Raw genomic sequence first — 25,033 nt, forward strand, 5'->3', positions numbered from 1 at the left:
ATTCTTTATCTTGTAGAAATATTCAAAATTGAAGGAGAAATTAACACATTTCCAGATAAAAACTGGTAAGAGTTTGCTACTAGTATATGTGGCCTATAAGAAATGCTAAAGTGAATCCTTCTGGCTGAAATAAAAGGACACAAGATAGTAACTCAAATCCACACAAAGAAATAAAAAACACCTGGTAAAGGTGACTACATAAGTAAATATAAAAGTCACTATTAATGTAGTTTAGGTTTGAAACTATTTTTTTCCTTATATTATTTAAAATACAATTGCATTAAACTATAATTATAAATCTATGTTGATGGGCACACAATATATGCAAATATAATTCATGACAAAAACAACATAAAGAAGGACAGAGCTATACAGAAGCAAAGCCAAGACTTGGCAGAATGTATTTAAAAAAAAAAACAAACAAAAAAACATAGTCCAACCACACATTGTCTACAAGAGATTCACTTTAGATTCAAAGAGAATGAACAAATGGAAAAGATATCCTATGCCAACAGTAACCAAAAGAGAGCTGGAGTAGTTATACTAGTATCAAACAAAATAGACTTTAAGACAAAAATTATTACAAGAGTCAAAGAAGGACAATATATAATAATAAAAACTACAATGTATCAATAAGACATAGTAATTATAAACATATATGCACCTAACAACAGAGCTCCAAAACATATATAGCAAAAACCAATAGAATTGAAAAAAGAAACAGTTCAACAATATCAGTTACAGTCTTCAATACTCTACTTTCAATAATGGATAGAACAACTAAACAGAAGACCAGCAAGGACACCACAGAGAGAGGTGTCCCTTACTATGTACAGCTACATTACATGAGATAAACTCTGGCAGCACAGAATGTATACAGTATGCTTTTTCAGCTATTTTTATACTGTCATCAAAACACATTGTTACTTATTTATAATGTTTTGACATTAAATATTAGCACATATAAATATAAACATGATTAACATTAAAATTTAGAAAAATGTGAACATCTACTAAGCCCCGCCCAAAAAATTTTCCTTTGATACAAGCATTTAGCAAGCCAACTTTAAACAATTAATATACAATTCCCACTAATACTACATAAGCCACGGTTAAAATAATTTCTGATTAAATTATTAAATTATGATTAAAAATTACAAGGAAATTTGTTGAACAATAATTTATCTGGCAGTTACATTTCCAAACATCTTTTTTCACCACAGCATTTTATTTTTTTTTAATTTTTTTTATGTTTATTTATTTCTGAGACAGAGAGAGACAGAACATGAGTGGGGAGGGGCAGAGAGAGAGGGAGACACAGAATCCGAAGCAGGCTCCAGGCTCTGAGCTGTCAGCACAGAGCCCAATGCGGGGCTTGAACTAACAGACTGCGAGATCATGGCCTGAGCTGAAGCTGGACGCTCAACTGACTGAGCCACCCGGGTGCCCCTCACCACAGCATTTTAAAAATCAAACAACTGGGGCACTTGGGTGGCTCAGTCGTTAAATGTCTGACTTTGGCTCAGGTCATGATCTCAAAGTTTGTGAGTTCAAGCCCCACATTGGGCTCTATGCTGGCAGCTCAGAGCCTGGAGCATGCTTCAGATTCTGTGTCTCCCTGTCTCTTTGCCCCTAGCCAGCTTGCTCTCTGTCTCTCTGTCTCTCTCTCTCAAAAATAAACATTAAAAAAAAATTTTTTAATCAAACAATTAAAATAACTCATGCGTTTTTATTAAAAGCAACCTCAGCCACATTTTCTTTGAAACAAACAAACATACATTGCAGTAAACTAACATTAGAAATCAAAAGGAAACAGGAATATTAAGTTGTAAAATCTATGCTCAGCTAACACGTCTAGTTCTTAAACATGTCTTAGCTTAAAATGTGGTTTATTCAATTTCAATTCAATTACCATGGTACTTAAAGAAAAAAACTTACTTGTAAAGCGAAGAGGATACATATTTTGCTTTAAAATTTCTAGGTATTGAAAGAGTAAGTCCCTTGCCATTTCTTTCTTTGAGTCAATTTAGGTCTACCGCATCAACTGAATTTTACCCTCCAAGTTTACTCTTAAATTATTATAAATGCAAAATTCTATGTTTAAGAAAAAATTAGAAGACATCTTTTTATTGTCTCCTATTAAAGTCTCACAACCTGTTGATTTAATTTTTAAAATGAATTACTGAAGCCTGTGGGACAGGGTAAAATGGCTCATTAAATATTTATATTTAGTCCCAAAAAAACAACAAAGACCCATTTTATTATTTGTTTCATATTCAACCATGAATGAATGTTCACATTTATTCTTTTTCCCCAATTTTTCAAAAACTTTTATATGTTCTGGGTGATAAATACCTACCCATGACCCATTGCACCATTAGCTGGTTTTACTATAAAAGTTTTCTGCTTTCTCTTTTTCTTCAATTCTTTCATATAGTTCTGGAATTGTGTATATTCAGCAGGGAAGATCCATGTTCGAGGAACAAAGGTATAATCCAGAGGCCGGGACTTGATCATTCTGTAAATTAGAGATAATATGAAAAGTAATTTCCATTCAAACTTGTCTAAATTTTCTTTCTCTGTACTACTGACATTTATTACAAGGATTTAAATTCCCTCCATTTCTTTTCATTTATTGATTCATTCAACACATGTCTGTAAAGCACCTACTATGTGCTAGGCATTATTCTAGACACTGGGAGGATACATCAGTGAAAAAAATTAGACAAGAACCTCTGTCCTATGTACTAATTTATATATTGGTAGATTACTTAAGTATATACTTTATGCTAGGCACTGGGGATATTAGGGTAATTTAATATGGTCTTAACTCTAAAGAATTCACATATAGGCTATTAAATACAATGTGATAGATACAATAAAGACATACATGGCAAGGTAATATGTGGAAATAGTAATTAACTCTGCATCAGGGATGACAGGACGGGTACCAGGAAATGGTGTGCCATTCGTATTGCTTCTTTAAAGATGATTTTGAGTCCTCAAGGAGTGGCTTTGATCATCTTTTACTCCAGTGTTTTTGAAGTTTAACTACCTTTCTGAGAAAACCATGTGAAGCCTAAGTATACTAGAAGTTTGTGTTTCTTTGTTCATATGAACTACATATGCCTATACATGTGGTTTTATGGCTGCAATGTATGTCCTGATATTTTTATATTTGCTAAAAACCAGGCTGCCTATTTGAAACATAAGGATAAAACTAGGCATAAAATGTTTACTTTTGATTAATCTCAATTGTTAACTGTTTTGTACATATTGATTCCCACTAAAAATGAAGATATTTTAAAATATAAGCAAAGAAAATCTGATTGCTTCAAGGAAGTTCTTTTTAATAAATGTACATAAGTCTTTTATAGATGAGATGATATTGTCTTCAAATGAGATTAGTCAAAACTAAAATGGAAGCACCATATATGGTATGCACAGAGGTAGGGCCTAAATTCTAAAAGGAGGGTGTGGAATGCATGAGCCACTTGGCCTCCACAACTGTAGGCTCCTATGGTTATATTTCAAGTGCTCTTTCAAAAGAACTCTGTAAAAAACTTATATTTCCATTATAATAAGGGAAGTAATTACCAACTCCATCTATCAAATCCAGAATAAGCCAACAAGCTAATTAATTTCAGTACAATATAGGCTAACATTGACTGGTTTGGAAAACACACACACACATATATCTAAAGGAAGCACAGTAACAGTGCTAATGTCCATGTTTTTGTTTCCAATACCTTTAAGTGTATTTATTATATTTTTAACAATGATATGAAATTAGATCAATTTAAAGTTTTCATTAAAATAATCTATTTTAAACTAATCATATAGTATTTATGAGTGATACCATTCTTTCACACATGTATTTGGAAAAAATCCAAGCACACATATACTGAAGAGAAACACTTTATTCCATTTAGCAATCTAGCACAAATCATTTGATGTAAAAATGGATAGCTTCAAAAGAGACATGCAGTCTCTTTTGGAAATTTGGAATTTGGAAATATGGAATAATTTCTGCTCATAGCTGTCATGGATTTACTAAATGATATTAAACATGTAATTTAGTTAATTCTCAAATAGGTCATAACTTTCAATCTAATAGAAGATTGTTTTTTCCTTAAGGAGAATTCCAAAGATTCTATAAAAATAAGAAATTGCCTATTTTTAATAGCCTACTAATGGGTCTACATTCAACTTTCTTGACTCTCCTGACCATACAGACTTCTGTTCTCTACAGAACAGAGAGAATGATCTTTTTGAAATGCAAATCTCATCATATTACCAATTTCATCTCCCCCTCCTCTCCTGTGGAATTTAGGATAAGGACTATAATCCTAAACATCACGCTTCAACTAATCTCTCCTGGTCCCCATCGATGTCTCTGTGCTCTAGCTACACTTGGCCTTATTTCAGTATCCTGACTATTCCTGCTTTCTTGCACAAACATGACCTTAGCCCATACTATTCTTCCTGCCCAGAAAGCTGTTATATACCATTTTACCAATAAACTCTTAGTCAGGATTCAGATTTAGGCTTCCACATCACTTCCTTGGGGAAAGTCTCCAATGCCTCCCTAAGCCAGAAGTCCTTCACTATGCACTCATTTACAACTGTGTACCTTTATTTCATAGCACTTATCACAGTTGCAACCCAATGTTGTAAAAGCCACAAGTCTGCTTTTGATCACCTCATGAGCCCAGATGCCAGCACAGTGGCTCACATATAAAAATTATATTTAATAAGTATGTGTTAGATGAAAGTAAATGACTTCAGTGAAACACATGTCCCAAACTTTACAGAGGTAATTCCTGTTCCTCTGATGTCCGTTCTTCCTATAATCCCTGTGTTACTAAAGTGTTGTACCTTCATGATCTCCTAAACCAGAAGGCTACCTACCAGTCATCTTGAACATTTCTCTACTCCCCTTGGATTCTCACATCACAGCAGCTTTCCAGTCCTGTCAATTCTATCTCTTTTGTATTTTCCAGATGTATTTTCTCTTCCCTATTACCACTATCTCTCCTTTAGTGTATTAGTATTGACAGTCACCTACTCCAGGGCTTTCTCCTCCTTTCTACATTCTTTGAGTCCATTATCTATAGTCCCACCAAGATTATCTAAAACATATCATTTCTCTGCTTAAATCCATTAAAAAAAAAGTCTCACTTCTCTCAGGATAAACAGAAATGTTTGCTGAGTAGTTAAATAGATTAAAGAATCAATAATTAAATAATTGAACAAAATATAGTTACATGGCATCCGCAGCCTGGCCTTTGCATTTATCTCCAGCATCATCTCAGGCTAAGCCTCCTGACACCCTATAAAACCACAGAAACTGCTTAAAAGTTCCCCAAACATATCATGTTGGTTTAAGCCTCCATAAAGTTTCTACCACTGTTGTTTCTGCCTACAGACTCCTTGACTTCTTTTCAAAGAAGAAACTCTTATATACTTTTCAATATCCATTTTGATTTTCATTTCTCCAGAAAGCCTTCCCTGCTCTCCTAGAAATGACCTCTGTCATCATCTTTGTCACCGCCATACACTGACTCTGCCCCTCATGTGGCACCATCAAACTGTATTATATGTATCACTCTTTCTCCCTTATTAAAATTTGAGTTCTAGGCAGGGACCAGGCTTTATTTGTCTTCTTTACCTCAAAGTTAGCAGTCTCTAGTCTACAGTGGATATGCAAAAAATATTTGTTGAGGGAATGGATGTATAAAGTGTCACATGATACATATAAATATCTAATTACACACCAAGGTTACTAACCTTTCTCTGAGTTTTCTTTCTAAAAATGTTCTCAAATTATCACTTAACTTCCTTAAACTAAAAACAATGTAATCAATATAAATATAAATCACATTAAAAATTCTGCAGTTCATTTGGTATAGCACTTGAGAACTTGTGAACAGTGTTTCCTATAAAAGCAGACTGTTACTCCAAACACTGGTCTCAGACAAATTTATGTATATCCCTGGGTAGGCACATACACATGTGTCTATATGTATGAATGCGTACAAATTCACCTACTACAGTGTCTTGCACATGTTAGATGCTCAACAACCAGTATATGAATACACACACACACACACACACACACACACACACACACACACACAGTGTATTATGTTGCCAAACTGCAGTAAAAAGAAGCCTAAGATTCTGGAGACTAGGATTCTACTCCAGGTTTGCTATTAACTATTTGTTTGACTTGTGCAAGATATTCATTTTTGTGACACTCAGTTACCTCCTCTGTAAAGTGAAGGAAGAACCAGGGAACTTCTAACCCCTGCTAACTCTACAGTTCTCTCTTCCATCAAAGTATCATTTCAAATCAATGTAACCTGGTGAAAGATACACTATAATATTGAAAATGCAAATTTCAAAAATTATAAGAAATTCTCTATTATAAGTAAATGAAGATTACTTGGTCATATTTCTTGCTAAGAAATCCTTTCTACAGATCTCCCCCATTCCTGGAAAATGGTTGATCCTCTGGAAAATAAAAAGGTAAACATTAATGTTCTCATTGACTTAATGAATATATTCATTTATACTATAATAGAGTTACATCCATCTTCTGAGTTAAATATTTTTTAAAAACTATTAACATAAAACATTTAAAATTAAATGACCTACAAGGAATCTGTAGAATTCAAGAATCTACAATAAGCAAAGAATGAAATTGCAAATTTTTTCAGAAATCAGAAAAGGGTATTTACACAGGTATCAAAGTTACAATTTTCTGTGTCAAATAACTAGTAATTCTATGTCCAAATTATTTCTATTATCCTCAATTTTCTATATTCATACAGATAAGCATTGTATAAATATTGGTGAAAATGGCCTTGTTTGTTCCCTATGGTCAATTTTGTATTTCCCACCACACTAACAAAGAACTATACAAAATGTCAGTTGTCTAAAGTTCTGTGTATTTGGCTTTTTAGTTTGATGTCTATTTTTTAATATGCTTGCGTTACATTCTAAAAATCAAAGAATGAAGCCAGACTGCACATAGCAGACATGGTAAGGTACTTCTAGTTCCTGATCTGTCTGTGCAAGCTACTCCACATCACCCATCTTTAAGCATAACACAAAGCAGCAGTGTAGGAAGACTTTTCTCCTATTCATTCTTCCTTAAAGATGGAAAGAGGTTATGAGGCACCTGGGTGGCTCAGTCGGTTAAGCGTCTGACTCTTGGCTTTGGCTCAGGTCATGATCTCATGGTACGTTAAAAGTTTGATTTGAAAGAATTCAGGCCTTATGTGACGAGTCAGTACAACCGGACAGCAACAAAACAGGCTGTTTGGGTAAGTTAGAACTGAAATTTAATATGTCAACACATTAAGAACCAACCCTATCTAAGTAAAATTATAATGGAATTCATATAACTTTCCTGATAACCAATAATTGGTCATGATTAATTCCCCACCTGGTAATTTTGCAGCTCGGCAATCTTCTCCTGCTGAACTGCAGAATCACACCATATAAGGTTGCTTGTTTCATCCTCATCTGGAGTTTTCATAAATCCCATTTCATCTATTACTAAACGAACTGCAAGTAAACGGTTACGTTAAATGAAAATTAAAATACTTCTGAAGTATATTCCTTGTGGAAACATTTTCTGATCTGCGCAAATTTTATCTCACAGTATTTCACTTGCAAAATATCCATTAGTTATAGCATAACCTTGTTTTTAGTTACAACAATTTATCTAGGGCCAAATTATACTCACAGTAACTGAGAACTGTTTTTAGGTTGCACTCAAAATCCCTGGTTTCAGCCCTCCGAGATTTAGCGGATACACAACACTGCTAAAGAGTTCAGGGATTATTCATGGCACAGTGAAAACATACACACAGCTGAGACAACACTAAGGAAAATGTACTTCAGGGCTTTTTTGTGACCTTGGGCTAGGTACAAAAGGGAAAAGGTAATAATAGTCCCTGATCATTAGGCCTATCCTTTACTTTCCACCTCCCCAGTTCAAATTATTTTTAGCAGTTAAAACCAAGTCAGCTGTGTTGACCCAGGATATGAAATAATGAAGCAGAATTCACAGCAGAGATCTAGAAACTGGCCCTCCTATCTGCTCCTAACCCTTTAATCCTATTGAAAGAATGTATGCTCAGAGGAAAGCTTGTTTTTTAGTACAAACTATTTATATGCCCCTCTCTGACTTGAATATCACAATTAATATCCAACAAATTTCAAGTTCAGAATAAAGACAAGCACAGGTGCCTGGGTGGCTCAGTCGGTTGGGAGTCCGACTTGGGCTCAGGTCATGATCTCGCGGTTCGTGGGTTTGAGCCCCGCTTCAGGCTCTGTGCTGACAGCTCAGAGACTGGAGCCTACTTTAGATTCTGTGTCTCCCTCTCTCTGCCCTTCCCCCGCTCGTGCACTGTCTCTGTCTCGAAAATAAATAAATATTTTTAAAAACTAAATAAAAATTCTGAGTCTTCATAGAATGGTGTAACTGTATAGACGCATTTCAACACTTTATTTTTAAATATTTTTAAACATACTGGTACCCTTCGTAAAGGGAGAAATGGTAATTGGGGGTCAGTTGTCTGAATCTACCTGGCTCAGGCATAAAACTGATGAAAAGACACCTGTTGGTCTCAAGTCCTAGAGACTCTGATTGCTTATTTGGCTGAGGAGAAGGAAGGGGCTTTTTATGCACTGGTTCTGAGAACCCAGACATAAAAGGAGGGAACAGTGATTGGTGGTGGGTGAAGTTGGGGCTGGGGGAGGAATGTGGAGCTGGAGTGGTAGTTTTCCATAAGAGGCTTGGGAACCTTTGGGGCTGTTCTGAAGGCCCAGGTAAAAATGTACAAAGCAAGAGTTGGGAAAAGGGCTGTTCTTCTCTGGTCTGCCCCAGACCACCATGCAGCGTTGGTGAGCTGAAGCCTCAGCACCTGCCGTGCCACGTGGGGCTCCCAGGAAGGGCAAGGACAATAGCCACACAGTCTGGGAGACTCCTTTAACTGACTCATAAGCAGAAAAAAATAATGAGGCCAGAGCATCAGCCCAAGAGTAGACCTGCTCCTGAGTATAGGAGAGACACTGTCTGGGGCTGCTCAGAAATCACTGAGAAGACCTTAAAGAGAGGATTGGAGCGGGTGGCAATTAGAGGGAGGACGTATAATGAGCTACTCAAACGTGGTCATAAATGTATACATGAACCAGTGAGGCTGAGGACATTCAGGTTACATAGCCATAGTGGAAAAGATCTACTCTTTCCTTAGATTCACAAAATCAAATATGTAAGGTCAGTCATATATAAGTCTCTTTTATTATGAAGTTCAAAGCATGGAGAGCTGACAAAGTCGAACTTCAAAATACAATGTTGGGAGTTAAAATGTCACTTTTTTCTCCAGTAAGTTTAATTTATTTAATCAAATTTTTGTTTGAATTGAAATTTTAGAAATCAGTTGGAATCTTTTAAGGATATCATCCTCCAATACATGGAAAAGAAACCCCTTCAATGTGTCGGTTCAAAATAGAAAGTTCTTGACACCTAAAGCCTAACTCCATGCCTATAAGGCTGATGTGTTAGGAGCTCTCTTTTAAAAAGGAGGTGAAACAGTTGCCTCCATATTGAACTTCTACCAAGCCAAACACCCTGCTGGAACAATAGAGATAACCATATGAACCACTTTCTCACGTTTCCCTTTGCATATCACATACCCGCTTCTCGGATCTTTTTTGTCCCCATTTAATAAAAATTACCAAAAATACATTCCTCACAATTTGTCCCATGATTTTTTTTCCCTAGACCCATAGAGCTTTCAGAGGCTAAGCAGAAGTTTTAAAAATAGGAATCCATGCAACTATCTAAATTTTAGATACAGAAGATACATTTGTTTCTCATTTTAAATTTCAATTCATACTTTACTTAGGCAGCATGATATAGTAGAAAGAAAACTGAATCTGGAATGAAATGAATTCAGGTTCAAGTTCCACTTTCACCATCTGTATGAACTTGGGTAAGTTGCTAACTCTCACTGGGCTTGTTTCTTCAACTCTGCTATAAAGGACATATTAAGAAAATCATGTGAAATGTCATAATGTATTAATTATAGAACTGTGGGAATACACTTCACTATTCCACAATGTGTCTTCATAAGGAACTATAAGAAAAATTTCTCTCAAGACACAGGAACACAGAAGTCCTATATCCGTTGAATAACCAGTATGATTTTATCTCCTGCTGTGCATTCTAGAGTGGATTGTGTTTTAATATTTGCTTCGGTTGAGGCTCCGAGTCAAATCCATCTCTAACTATAGAGGGTCTCAAGGAATGTATTTTGTATTCTTATCAGCCACAAGATTCATCCTATTTTCCTGTTTTTATTTTTCCATGCATATTTTCTTATGGCTATTAGCCACTTCAAATTCACTATTAGAGTGAGGGAAGACAGGGGGAAAGGGAGCAAGGGAGTAATGCAGCCTATATGCAGGGTTATTTGGAAGATTAAGTGAAATGATACATGTGGAAATGTTTGGCCAATGGTTGTAAAAAATTACTATTAAAACTATAGCAAGGTTTTCTGCCTGAGGAAATAGGCAACACCAGGGCAAAAACACAGGTGTGCTGACTTATGGCTTAAGTGTATTTCCATTATATAAGTCAACTGTCAAGGAAGCAGTAATTAAATTGTAAGAAGTACGCTGTTGCATTCACTAGCTTAAATGAGGGAAAAGCAAGGTAGAATTTTCTCCTAGGCACATGGTCCATTCTCTCTTTCCCTCCCCTATACTTAGCTCTGTATTCTCTCAACGGTCCCCGATTCAAGGCCCTACAGGAATTTTGTTAAACACAAATGAGCAGGCTCAGCAAGGAGGTAGGAATCATTATAAAGAATGCTAAGGCAACTTCAGCCCTGGGAAGACTTCCTGGGAAAGTGACGGGGAAGTGCACTGAAACACTCTCCTATAGATCAAGGCTCCTTATGAACCCTGCCAGAACCGTAAAACCAAGAGGGTAAGTTAACACCACCCATCAACCACTTTAACAACAGTCGCCTTACTCTTGTTCCTAGAAAACATGCTGCAGATAAACCCTGAATCTTTCATATTTCACCCTCCCATGCTAACTTGCTTCAAGTCCCTTCCTCTGAGGACCACTTGTTGGAACAGAGTATCAGGGGACCTCAATTCCATTGAAGTATTCCACTGATTGCTCAAGAACTTTGGTGAATTACTGCAAATGAAATGAGATTCCCAAAGATTAATAAGGGTAAGAATAATTAACATCCTTGAGGTTCACATGATTTTCCTTAACTTTTAGTGCAAAATGGTTGAGAGGAAGATTATTTGAGTACTTACGGTATTTGTTAAGAGTTTTGTTTGCAATGCTGGACAAATGTATCTTAATTTAAAACGATTATTCTTCTTATCTATTCTCTATACTACAGATACTGCTTACACATAAGAACTGCAATTTCATTAATAAAAAGCAACAGCATCATCAAAAGAATTTTCTAAAACACAGAGAGAAATATGTTTTTATTCCTTAAGCCAGGTTCTCATTGTTTAATAAAAAATCTCAAATTTTGTGTTTTTTTATTTTGCATCTAACATTTTAATCTGTTTCATGTTGATTTGATACTTGATTTAAAAACTAAGTATTAATCAAAATCACATCTATTGAATACTATCCCATTAATAGCTAAAGCTTTTAGCAATGTTTACATTGATGTTCTTTCTGATTATTAACATGTTAAATGTCTCATAAAATAGAAAATTTTATAGAATACACTTAAAAATCAATTACAGGGGCACCTGGGTGCTCAGTTGGTTAAGCATCTGACTCTTGATTTCGGCTCACATCATGATATCATGGTTGGTGGGTTTGAGCCCTGCATCAGGCTCTGCACTGCCAGCACAGAGCTTTCTTGGGATTCTCTCTCGCCCTCTCTCACCACCCCTCCCCCCACTCATGCTCGCCCTCTCTCTCTCAAAATAAATAAACATAAAAAAAAATCAATTACACAAAAGATCATTATCTCCAGAATGTCTACATTGTTTTCAACATCAAACCAGTTTCCCCAACAATTATGATTCTGAGGAGACCTACCAATTTCAAACTTTGTCCCAGCAACATTTGCTGTAATGATTCCCTTCTTTTTCTTCTTTCTGACTTTCCTTTTCATTGTGCTTTGATAAGGCAATTCTGTATTCAGATCCAGGGGAGAGGGTCCCTGAATAACTTTAAAAGAAATGTAAACCAGCCAAATATCACTGAAATAACAAAAATTCCATAGCAGAGAACACAAATGCCCCCCCCGCCAAAAAAAAAATAAAATTATAAATTCTACTTAAAAGTCCTCAATTAATTTTTAATTCTTAAAAAAAAAAATTCAGTGATGATCTATAACATATCCACATTTTGTAGTGTGATTAAGTCAATCTGCTTACCTCTTTCTTGAGGCAGAGATGGCATTATTGTCTGTGCCTGTGACAGTGTGTGTTACTGGACCAAGCTCTCAGGAAATCTGGAAGGCCTGCATGAGTCTAAGTAGGATACAGCTCTAAATCACTGAAAGTGCCTATCATATTATCTTGGTGGAATCCTCAGATTTCAGGACACCGAAGTTATGGGATGAGAAGGTACCTGTAGGGATTTTAAAACAAAGTCATTTTAGAAAACAACTCTGACGAAATTTTTCTATTGTCTTTAAAAGTCAAGTGAAGGTGAAAGTTACTGTACTCAATCGACAAATGTTTGTTAATTTATAAAATCTTACGCAAAATGCCAAGTGATAGTTCCCTGTCCTAAAAAGTGTAGTCTAGAGGAGGAGGTTTTATTTAAGTTACATATCATATTTATACACAATAAATAGCATGCCATACACAAATAATGACGATAACCACACTCGCTATCATCTACTGAACGCTGACTATCGTAGGCCACTTAAGCCATTTAATCTTGCAGCAAAACCATGAGGTGGAAGCTTTTATCCCTAGCTTACAGTTAAGTAAATTGATCTCAGAAAGGGCAAATCTTTACACAAAAGTGACAATGTGGAGATTAAAGTGAACAACTCTCTGGTGTCAAAGTCAGTGCCTTAACTAGGACCCCACACAACCTTCAACCCAACACCTGAAAGTTAGATGCAGCATCACTTTTAATATGACACAGTGAAGTGACTGCCAAGGCAGAGATCACATACAACGAAATACAGAGAAAAGCGATTCCTAGTGAAGGGGTGGCGGGGGTGAGGGGGGGCTTCTTGGTAGGGAGGGAGTTGATGACTTCATAAAGTAGACCACATTTGAATTGTGCCTTTAAAAATGAACACAATTTTGAAAGGCAGAAAATGAGAGGAGTCATCATTATGCTGATCTTATTTGGGCACACAGAGGAATGCAATAAACATTTTTTTTTAATTTTTTTTTTTTAACGTTTATTTATTTTTGAGACAGAGAGAGACAGAGCATGAACGGGGGAGGGGCAGAGAGAGAGGGAGACACAGAATCTGAAACAGGCTCCAGGCTCTGAGCGGTCAGCACAGAGCCCGACGCGGGGCTCGAACTCACGGACCCTGAGATCATGACCTGAGCCGAAGTCGGACACTTAACCGACTGAGCCACCCAGGCGCCCCAGCAATAAACATTTTTTAATGAGCTCATTTGATTCGGCTACACCTCAGCATGGCCTATATTACAGTCCACTTATTTTCACTGTGTATGTATGAACCTAGGTATTTATGCCCTGACTATACTATATTGCCCAGTCTATACTGTCAACTTTCTAATTTCTCCCTTCATGTTGTAAGAATCTTTAAGTGCTTGTAAAATGTCTCTAAGCACAATGAAAAACTATAAAGCCTATCATGATAAACAAAGGTATGGTATCAATACCTTTATCAGGAGGTTATCAGGTTTATCAGAAATTCAGCTATATAAAATGTGACTCTTAATACATCACCCTCAATAGTCATTATTAATAATAGGATTCATTATTAAAGAAAATTTAGAACTTAGTTTTTGGGTATCATTTTTACTAGAATAATTATCTAGAATAATTCAATATGAAAACTAGTTAACTATTACTTATTACAGAACAATTGTGGACAGGCACTGCTAAGAATCTAAAATATCTTACCTAATTAACACACCTGGAATTGAGATACCATTTCTGCAATTTTCTAGACATGGAAATCAAGGCTAAATAAGTTAAATATATCAAGGTAACACAGTTTATAAATAGAAACCTAGGCTTTGAACCCAACTCTGACTTATTGTTCATACTGTTCACAGAGCCCCCACTATTTTCAGACACCGTGCTAATATGCTATATAGATGTAAAAAAAAAAAAAAAAAACACAAAAACTTGGTAACCCAGTTGCAGTGCAAACTGCCAGTTATGGGTGTATTGTGGGAGATCACAATACTTCAAAATCAAACAGTGAAGTCACAGTAAACATCCCCAGCCTGACCTCAGCTCCCAATTCCAAGCTGGAAATAGACTAGATTACTTTTCAGAATAAAAGAAAGGAGTGGTCTAAAGTTCAGTGTGATTTCTTTCTGGAAGCTCTTTGATACCTCAGGGAGGTAACTATGTGGGTTTACAAGTCCTTGTCCAACATCTTGTTACTGGAGTAAACAAAGATTCTCTTATGGTAACAGAGTACGTATTACATCGAAAGTAGGTGACAAAGTCAAGAAGAGTTTGAGACAACATCTGCCAAACTACGTTGACAATAAGTTAGTAATTGTTATCAGCTCTAAAAACAGATTTGTTAATTTCTGACTTAAATAATGAGCCAAACAGCTTTGATTAGTATAGAGCTCAAAACAGGAACTGTTACCCCTTCACTCACCACACAGGAATTTAAAGGCCTTAAATCTAGTCTATCTTTATATGCTTTACTTAGTTGCATTTATATTTTGGTGAATAACAGTAAGAGTGCTTTAACAAACTCAAGAACTTCATCCTACCATCTCAATTCTAATCATTTCATTGTATCCCTAGTGAAAGATGTGAGACGGCAAGATTGATCACATCACTTAAATGAGCCATGGTTACCTACTTTCCAGAAGCGCACAGCATGTTTCAGTTACCTCCAAAATACTTCAAGCCAAGGGTTTCTTAAACTTGGCTGCAAAGTAGAATCACCTGAGAAACTTTTGAAACTCCTAGCGCCAAGGCCACACCCCAGACCCAAGTGGGGCCCAGGCATCAGCATTTTTTTAGCTCTCCATATAATTGTGTCATGCAGCCAAATTTGACGTCTGCTGCGAGCACATAATGACACTGAAGCCAATAATAGTTATAACATACACAGACAAGAAAAAAGTAAAACAAAGAAGAAAACTTTGGAACCTGTATTTAAAAAGGCCAAATAGGTTAAAAAAAAAAAAAAAAGAAAAGAAAAGAAAGAAAGAAAAAATCATCCATTATAATCTTCATCTCTAGTTGAAGTAAACAAATTGGGGAAAAAAAGAATTAGAAGATCAGCAGAAATTGATTTCTAAGACAAATAAGCAATTTTGTTCTGCAAATAAGCCATTTCCAGAAGGACTCAGTTCTCAAAAATGTCAAGCAAATGGGCACCTTGAATATAGAAGTTCAAGGGCTACCATCCAAAACAATAGATACATAAGACTAAAACACAAAAAGCTGTAATTCCAATACATTTGTGTTGGAGTGCTCTTTCTTCCCAGTCCTTTCTGTTGAATTACAACCCATCACTTAAAGTCCAGATACAAATTTCCACTTTTTCCTTAGAGCTTCCTCTGATTATGTTTGAAGAAATTCATTACTCCCTCTTCTGGTCTATCACAGAGACCATTATTTGTACCCCTATCATATCACCAACCACAAACCAAGAAGGTAAGCTCTGTGAAGACAAGTGGTTCTGGTTTTCTTCTATCTTCTTCAATCCTCCACTTCCAGAGCCTAGAATATTGCCTCACACAATGCCAAGAAAGTACTTGTTCATGATGCCACCTGGCAGGAACCAGAGGTGGTCATGGGGCTCTCAGAAACAAACACATATCATTTACAATATATTACTTTCACATTTTTAAGTGAAAAAGGCAAAGTATCTAGAAGTTTACATCTGGGTAAAATAACAGAAGAGCATGTGGGAAATATGCATCGAGTGGTGGCAGCCTGTTGTGGCAGGTGCACAGCTGAAGGAGACACCCTTTCGTGTACACCCATTAGTATCCCACGCTATTACCTTTTGAAAAAGTAAGATACATGTGATAAAAGTTTGTTTCATCATTACAATGTTAATAACAAACCCACCAAACTTTGCGTGTCATTTAGATCAAAATACAATATGATAGAAAGAGCACTGAACAAGAGGTCAGTTTCAATTCTTATCCTTTATTCTGCCACTTAACAGATACATGACTTAATTTCTTACTGTGCAAAAGGAAGAAATTGACTTTTTCCAGCCTTAGAAAATACCAATGCAATGAGGATAGCATTGGTTGGTATTTTTGACAATAAGATGAACACCAAACACCTTTTGTGGAAATTATGAGAGAAATTCAGATGTTCCCAACATCCCCAGGAATCTGTGCCCAGTGAATGCTATATAGAATGGGTTCTTCAAACATATTGGCAGAATTTTAATTACCATAGATTACTAAATTTTAGTAATCTTAACCAAAAGTCAGTGGGAACCAAAATTAGGGTTAAGATGAAAATATGTAAAATTATATTAAATAAAAATTTAATAAAAGCTGTTTTTATGATGAGAAGGAAGGAGAAAGAAACGAATATAAACCAGTACCTCCTGTGTACTAAGCATTTTTCACATAACTTCATGTGTATTTAGTCCACCTAATAAATGCCCTGGTATGTTTTATTCCCATTTTAAATATAGGAAAATTTAGATTTCATGGCTAAGTAACTTGCCCAAAGTCACACCTAATAGGTGACAATGAAGTGGCTTGTCTTTAAAGCCCATGACATTTCCCACTTTGTATGCTACCTTCAAAATTCAGTCTTTAAACATGACACATTGAAGATTTTACAAAGAAGCTTAATTCTGCTTGACTGGAGCTGTTTTAAAAGCTAGAGAATGAGAGCAAGAGAATCAAGCTGTGGTTTAAAATGTAGTTGAGATCACAAAGTTGCATCAGATTTAATCTGTCTTCTTAGAACCCCAAGGCAGCTATCCATATCCAGACTGTCTTCCTGTTTTTTTCCTTCATGAAGGTACTACAATTCAACAAATACTCTTATGTAGCAGCCACTGTTCTTAGTGAACAAAATAGGTAAAAAAAAATTTTTCTTTGTGGTGCTTACACTCTAGTTGGGGAGAGACTAACAATAACAGCAAACATATTAAATAAGTAAACGTCAGAAAATGCTAAGTACTGGGGGGGTGGGGAACACAACTGATTAGGAGACCAGGAACGTGGGGGGAAAGTAAGGAGAAGAGTTACAATTTCATTTTATTTTTATTTAACGAAGAGCCTTTTATTTTTATTTTTTATTTTTTAAAGTTGATTTATTTATTTATTTAGAGAGAGAGAGAGAGAGAGCACGAACAAGGGAGGGGCAGAGAGAGAGGGAGAGAGAGAATCCCAAGCAGGCTCTGTACTGCCAGCGAAGAGCCTGATGCGGAGCTCAAACCCACAAACCATGAGATCATGACCCGAGCCGAAATCAAGAGTCAGATGCTTAACCGACTGAGCCACTCAGGTACCCCAAGAGTTGCAATTTGAAATTTGAATCCAGATGGATTGAATCCAAATGGAATTGATAAAAATCTGATGTGTATGTGCACATATGTGCCTGTAAGCATATGAGGATGTGAACATGTGTGAAGGGGAAGGAATGGAGAAGACATACCATTTCTGTGGTACTGAACAATGTCTAAGCCCTCCAGTATGGTTCTTATTCCTAAATCCTGGTTTTCCTATGTATTTATTTTCTACATTGGTTTTAAAATTACTATTTTCACACTGACAAGGAGAACAAACATGTTCACAGTGTATATAACCAGTTTTATGTACTTTTGATAGGGTATCAATTTTCTGACGGAGAAGGAGAGAAGAGGGGCAGGGAGATCCCAACCCCTCTCTCCACCTTGTGTCCCCAGGACAGACATTAGATTTTCACACACTGCTGATGACCCTCTTGGGTTCTTGTCTCCTAGCATCATAGTTTTTGGCATCTAAGTTACTCCTGTCCCCATTCCATACGTGCTATCCCACTAATAATATGACTTTTCAGATCTCAAAACAACAATCTGTATTAGGAGAGTCTACAGTTTGCTGCAATAATAAATATCCCCCATATCTCAGGAGCTTAAAACAGCTAAGGTCTATCTCTTAATCATGCTACATATCAACCAAAGACTGGCAGGGCTGCTCTGCATTTCACAGTCACACAGGAAGCCAAGCTGTTAGAGCAGCCATCATCCTAAAACCAGTCACTGTACCAGAGGGAAAGAGTTTTGGAGGCTCTTATATAGGCAACTAATGACACACAAAATTTCTACTCACACGCCAATGGCCTGAATAAGTCACATGACCCCAGCCAACAAGAGTTAGGAAGTACAATCTTATCATATGACCAGTAACACTAATAACCATCACAAACTCCCTATTTGAACCTTGCTACCTCCCCCTAGGCACTATTTTCTAGTTCTCCATAGCTCCACTTTATAGTATTCTCCTCTGCTGGAGAAAAAAAAAAAAAAAAAAAGATAGCGAGCCTCTGTACTGGGCCCAGTATACCCCTTAATTTTATACAATGGATAATTAAATTTGTCTATCCTTCTCCTGCTCTGGACTGTAACAACACTGATGAGGAAGAGGAAGAACACAAGAAAAGGGAAGGGATCGGGTGATTTCAGTCATTTAATGTTAAACATACTATGTGCCAGGCACTCGTCTAGGTTTTTACATCTAAAACTCTGATCTTCACAACCTAAAAGGTGCCGTTATTATTATCCCTATAGACAGCTGTTTGAAGAAAAGAGGTACTGGGGCGCCTGGGTGGCTCAGTCGGCTAAGCGTCCGACTGCAGCTCAGGTCATGATCTCACGGTTCCTGAGTTTGAGCCCTGCGTCGGGCTCTGTGCTGACAGCTCAGAGCCTGGAGCCTGTTTCAGATTGTGTCTCCCTCTCTCTCTGACCCTCCCCCGTTCATGCTCTGTCTCTCTGTGTCTCAAAAGTAAATAAACGTTAAAAAAAATTTAAAAAAAAAAAAAAAGAAAAGAGGTAAGATGAACAAAGATATTGAAACACAAGTTACAAGAACATTTTTAAATGATCATTCTGCAAATTTGCCTCAAAATAAACCTCTCCGGATTGCTAAACTGTAAGTATCTCATGAAAGATGTTTCTAGTACTACATCAAAATAACTGAAAGATAATGTTACAAAAATCATATCCAATCAGGCTTTTACTTAGGGGAAAAAAACACTCTCCACACACATAACGTATTATTGCAGAGAGGTTACTACAAGTAGCAGTCAGAAATCTATTATTTCATGAAAATTATCAAATGAGACAGCTGATTTTTTTTTTTTAATGTTTATTTGAGAGGGAGAGAGAGAACGAGAGAGGAAGAAGCAGAGAAAAAAGAGTGAATTCCAAGCAGGCTCCACACTGTCAGCTCAGAGCCTGACGCGGGCTCAAACCCACGAACCCTGAGATCATAACTTGAGCTAAAATCAAGAGTCAGACGTTTAACCGACTGGGCCACACAGGCACACTGAGGCAGTTGATTTTTTTGTGTGGAAAAAGAAATATTTCCAGACATCAGGTCATGAATACATTCATCTATTTTTGTGCTGTAACACATCACTAAATTTTAGCACTTGGTCCCCAAACCAAATTTGATATATTATTTTTATTTGCAAAGAGATACTGCTTTTCTTTTTTTATTTTCTGTTTTTTTTTAATTTTATTTTAGAGAGACAGAGTGTGAGTGGGGGAGCGGCAGAGAGAGAGGGAGACACAGAATCCGAAGCAGGCTCCAGGCTCTGAACTGTCAGCACAGAGCCTGACATGGGGCTCAAACTCATGAACTGAGAGGCGATGACCCCAGCCGAAGTCGGACGCTTAACTGACTGAGCCACCCAGGCGCCCTGAGATCCTGCTTTTCTTAAGTGACAGTAAGAAAATGAAAGTAAGTGAAATATGCGCCAATTTTTAAACATTAAAATTTGAAATATTTCTTATTTGTTTTGATATTATCAGGATTGGATTTAATGTGAGCTCTAGACCAGTGGCTTCTTAAACTTTCATGTGCATACCAATCATCTGAGAATACTATATAACTACGATGTTGAAGTCCAGATTCTGATCCATTAGTTCAGACTCTGAGGGGTGGGGCCTCAGAGTCTGCATTTCTAACAAGTTCCCAGGTATGCTGCTCCACAGACCACACTTTGAGTAGCAAGGCTCTAGGGGACCACAATGTTTAATACTAAGCTGACACTTTCTTTTTAAGCTTAAAGTCCTTCTTTATAACATGTAAAAATTACAAAATTATATAGTGACTTTAAAATTCATGTAAGTGATATGAAATTACATATTAATGTTAAAGGGCTCCACGAGTCAAGAAAATAAAATAAAGATTAGGAAATGTTGGCCTAGAGCAGGGATTCTTGAAGTGTGGTTCCAGGAACAGTAGTATCAGCATCACCTGCACTTATTAGAAAAGCATTTTCTTGGGTTCAAGCCCAGAATTTTCAAATCACATTCCAGGGGTGAGTGAGGCTCAACAACTGACAAGCTCTCCAGCTGATTCTGATGTAGGCTAAAGTTTGAGAACTACTGGACTACGGGCCAACAGCTGGTGGCAGGGGCAAACTCCAGGAAAGTGGAGGACACCACTGCTGGGGTCTACTCCTTCCCCACTGGTCTTTTTAAGCAGAAACATGTGCATGACTTAGAAAGAAAGCATTTGCCAAGCAGGACTCTGAACAGCTGGAAAGGAAGACACTTACTACAAAGGATCTCTCCTTACTACAAAGGATTTACTACCGGAGACAGCTAAGTGAGGTGAGGTTTTATTAATCTACAAAGGCAACTGATACCCCTGTTTGAGCCCAAATCAGCCACCAATGGTGGCCAACCAAGACATTCATTTTAAAGATAAGCAGTCTACTAAAAATCATTACACATATGAGGATTAACAGTAACCACAAAGATTAATAATATACCCTCTGCTCTCAAGCACCGGGCCAGGAGCATGGTAACTTGATCTGAAACAGTCATGAATAGCTGAGAAATGGGGGAGAGGGGTTGCAGATGAACATCAACATTGTGGTACATTGCTGCACGCATGCAACGAAAGTACTATGCGTCAGTAAAAATAAACAAACTAGAATTACATGATGAATCACACAAATAACGCAGACGAAAAAAAGTTGAGGAATACATATAGTAGTATATTATTTATACAAGGTTTAAAAGTACATAAATAACATATAGTATATATTGAGAGAGAGAGAGGGAGAGAGAGAACTTAGGAATGAACATATAATGAAATAAAAGTGTCAAGAACTACATGAGGAAGATAAGAAAGGAGGAGGAGGAGGCAACAGCCAGTCCTGTTCTACAGAGGATGAGCATCGAATATGTCATTCCTAACATAAAGAATGAATGCACCCTTATCGTGGTTTAGCCTTCTGAAACAATAGGGAAAGTAAAATGGCCAAGATACTTTCATTTGAACCATCACATGTCTCCTTAGAATAGAATTATGTTCTAAGTCACAAATTTAGGTCTGATCCTAACTCATAAGAAATGTGGAGTCACTGAAGGACTTTAAGAGGAGTAACACAACCTAAATATTTTTTTAATGTTTATTTCTGAGAAAGAGAGACCGCATGAGAGATGGGAGGACAGAGGATCCCAAGCAGGCTCTGTGCTGACAGCAGTGAGCCCAATGTGAGGCTCAAACTCACGAACCATGAGATCATGACCTGCACTGAAATCAAGACTCAGATGCTTAACTGACTGAGCCACCCAGGCATCCCCTAAATTTCTTTTTAATCAATTACACTGGCAGTAATCACGGGAGCTGGATAGGACGGGGCAAGAATGGAGACCCGGTCCTGAGAGGATGTTACAAAGACATCCTTCTCCAGAAGAGAGATGGTACGAGCTTGATCACAGATAAAAGCAACAGACACAGGGCAAAGGGATACTGCTACTACAGTTGGTGATCAAGAAAGGAAAGGTGATATCAGATGACTTGGAGATTTCTGGTTTAGAGGATCTGGGTAGAAGCGGGCACCAGTCATCAAGAGAATGCCTGCAGAAGGAAGAGTCAGTGTGTAGGGTAAGATGATTTCAGTTTTATATTTTCAGAAAAGGACAGATAGAAAAAAAATAGAAAATAACACAACAGAATGAGTGATTGACTGTAGATAAGGAAAACCTCTACTTTCATAAATAAAATGATTTTAATTAAACATAGAAAGGTCCATTCCAAAGCTGACTGTTCCCATTTCTGTGCTCTCTGCCAAGAAATTACAATAGATTTTCAAAACGCCCAGCTGCCTGACTGGTGAACAAATGACATCACCCAAACAACCATCCTAACAATAGTACATTGGCACCCCTCATTGTGTGTATAAATTAAAAAGGTTTTCAGAGAAGCTACTTACTTCCTGAACACAGAAACTTTTGTGTCCGTTTCTCAGACTGGGTATATTCCCAAAAGCTAGCTCTGTAGTGTTTTAGACCTGAAAAAAACATTTGATCAACCACTTCTAAAAACCTGAAAGAAAGCCAAGTGTGACATTATATAAGAATAAACAGAAGAACTATTTATTCATTCTAGTAACAATTAATATTGACTTTGAGCAACAGTAGCTCTCACTAATGTACTGCTTATTTGTTTTCCAAATCGCCTTATCCTGCTTAGTATTGGTTCAATGTTTTTGGTTAAATTACAGCATCCATACAAAATGTCCACTAGGCTCTGTGGAATGTCTTGTCTTTAAATTTAGCCTAGTATGACATGAAAACAATAGAAAGTGATAAATAGGAAATGATAACACAGCATACCTTGAAGGCATTTTCCCCTTATTAATAGTTGTTTTATTTTCAGTACTTAGCATAATGAAAAAAGGCAAAAAGCCTACTCAGTAAATGTTGAACTAAATAAAGTTCAAAGAAGTAACATCCATAATTCAGTCAACAAAGTGGCAAAAGGCAAGGTGGCTTGATAATGTAACCATCAAAGGCTTAAGCAGAGTCAAAATCCTCTTTGGGTACATTTCCTTTAGAATGTAATACTGCAGTTCTATAAAATTCTCCAGCAGCCTAAAAAAAGTCTCATTTGCTCCTTAGGAATAACATGTGATGTTATCAGTTAGTTTTTGCACATATCACTCACTCTTGTGAATCCATTTGCCTCCTCCCATTCCCTCACCCTGCAAAGAACAGTACCAAATCTAAGACAGCTGAACCTCATATCCTCAAAACACCCAACCTATGCTTGACGACACAAAGACTTCTCTTGTTCTAAGCTACGGAGTTGGAACTGTGGTCCTTTGGACCTAGCTCTCCCTAACTTTCAGTAACCTAGATCACAAGGTGAAACAGAGGGAGTGGGGGAAATGGAGAATTTCTAAAATATCCAGTTCTCTGTTCTCTGCCAGAAAATGCACAATAGATATCAAAATGTGCAGCTGCTTAGCTGGTGACCAAATGACATCACCCAAATGTCATCTGATACCAACATTTATAGTTTTAAATGTCCAAAACTTAACTCTTTAACTTCCACTGAAAACCTGGCACTCCTCTTATGTTCCTTATCTTGACAGAGGACCTCACTATAGCCAAACAGAGACAGATAAATTGGAATCATATTTTACTCTTCCTCTGACCTTATTTGATACTGATTCAATGCACACCTTGTTGCCAGTTTTAGGGTATGATTATTTTTACTGTTTATATTTTTATCTATTTCTAAAACAAGTTTTAAATCTTAAATATATAAAATTCATTGGGTTTTTAAACAAGCCTCCTATGTCATCCATATCGGTTAATAAGTTAACACATGTTGAAAGACTACCAGCTGCCTGCCTGATAGCCATTCACTCGTTCTTCCTTACTAACAAAATATTGACTGGGTTATTAAGGTGGCATTGTACCAATCTATATAACCACATTTCCCAGACTTCCTTACAAGTGTACATGGCCATATGACCAAGTTCCAGCCAATGAGATATAAGTGGGAGTTATTAAACAGGAACGTAGACAACTGGTGGACACTCATTTTATTTGTATTTTTTTTTTCTTCCATCCTGGAATGTAAATGCAATTGCAGGAGCTGCAGCAATTCAAAGAAAATTGGTTTTGTCATGGAATGCTTTATCAGTCTTGGACTGACTATGTCCAGAGAAAATAAACCTCCATCTTGTTAAGCTATTGTTATTTTACGTTTCTGTTACCACCGTCTAAATGAACCCTGTATTGGACATGCTATTCCAATAGAATTATTATTTTGGTTTCTGAACAAGATATAGCAGCCTAAATGCAAAGTCACTAGCACACTGCCCTTGGACATTTATCATTTGCCACAGCCTACACTTACCCATTTTCTATGAACAGTAATCTGAATTTCCTCTGATAAAGCACTACTCCGCCTCGATCATTTATCGTTTATCATTTATCATTTGCCACAGCCTACACTTACCCATTTTCTGTGAACAGTAATCTGAATTTCCTCTGATAAAGCACGACTCCGCCTTGATCCATGTGCTTTGAATGGGGTGGATGCTGATCTCAACCCCAACACTGGGCACATGACTTACATCTAAAATTACTGAGGAATCCCATCTCCTTGACCAAGACTCAAGCAAGACTCAAGCCAAGAACTCATTTTCAGATTCTTAAAGAATATATGTTCTCTCTTGACCTGGATTTGAATCTGAGAACATACGTACCTGCACTGGTGGTCCCCATCTCACCCCTACACAGAACCTGAGGATGAAGTTATATAAAGGAGGCAGAAAGATAGATAACACATTCCTGAACTTTTCAGTCATATAAACTAACAAATTTCT

The 25,033-nt window shown here is 36.9% G+C and overlaps 1 protein-coding gene across 6 annotated transcripts in view; it reads right to left on the reverse strand.

Moving 5' to 3' along the window:
• The window catches only part of TTLL7 (tubulin tyrosine ligase like 7), a 143,552-nt gene that overhangs the window by 81,847 nt on the left and 36,672 nt on the right, over positions 1 to 25,033 (reverse strand). For 5 of the 6 annotated variants that reach the window (XR_015254825.1, XM_025912128.2, XM_086717404.1 and 2 more), the window contains exons 2-6: positions 12,445 to 12,640; positions 12,104 to 12,235; positions 7,454 to 7,575; positions 6,449 to 6,516; positions 2,360 to 2,518 (exon numbers count right to left, since the gene is read on the reverse strand). Coding sequence is in view for 5 of the 6 variants with exons in the window: in XM_025912128.2 (XP_025767913.1) it covers positions 2,360 to 2,518; positions 6,449 to 6,516; positions 7,454 to 7,575; positions 12,104 to 12,235; positions 12,445 to 12,469 (506 nt within the window). In the remaining variant the exon portion in view is untranslated. The remainder of the gene's footprint in view (positions 1 to 2,359; positions 2,519 to 6,448; positions 6,517 to 7,453; positions 7,576 to 12,103; positions 12,236 to 12,444; positions 12,641 to 25,033) is intronic. The other variant, XM_086717406.1, reaches the window with a different exon arrangement.

This window comes from Puma concolor, chromosome C1 (genome assembly GCF_028749965.1).
Source record: "Puma concolor isolate L17-30 chromosome C1, mPumCon1.1.hap2, whole genome shotgun sequence".
In the NCBI taxonomy this organism is placed as follows: domain Eukaryota; kingdom Metazoa; phylum Chordata; class Mammalia; order Carnivora; family Felidae; genus Puma; species Puma concolor.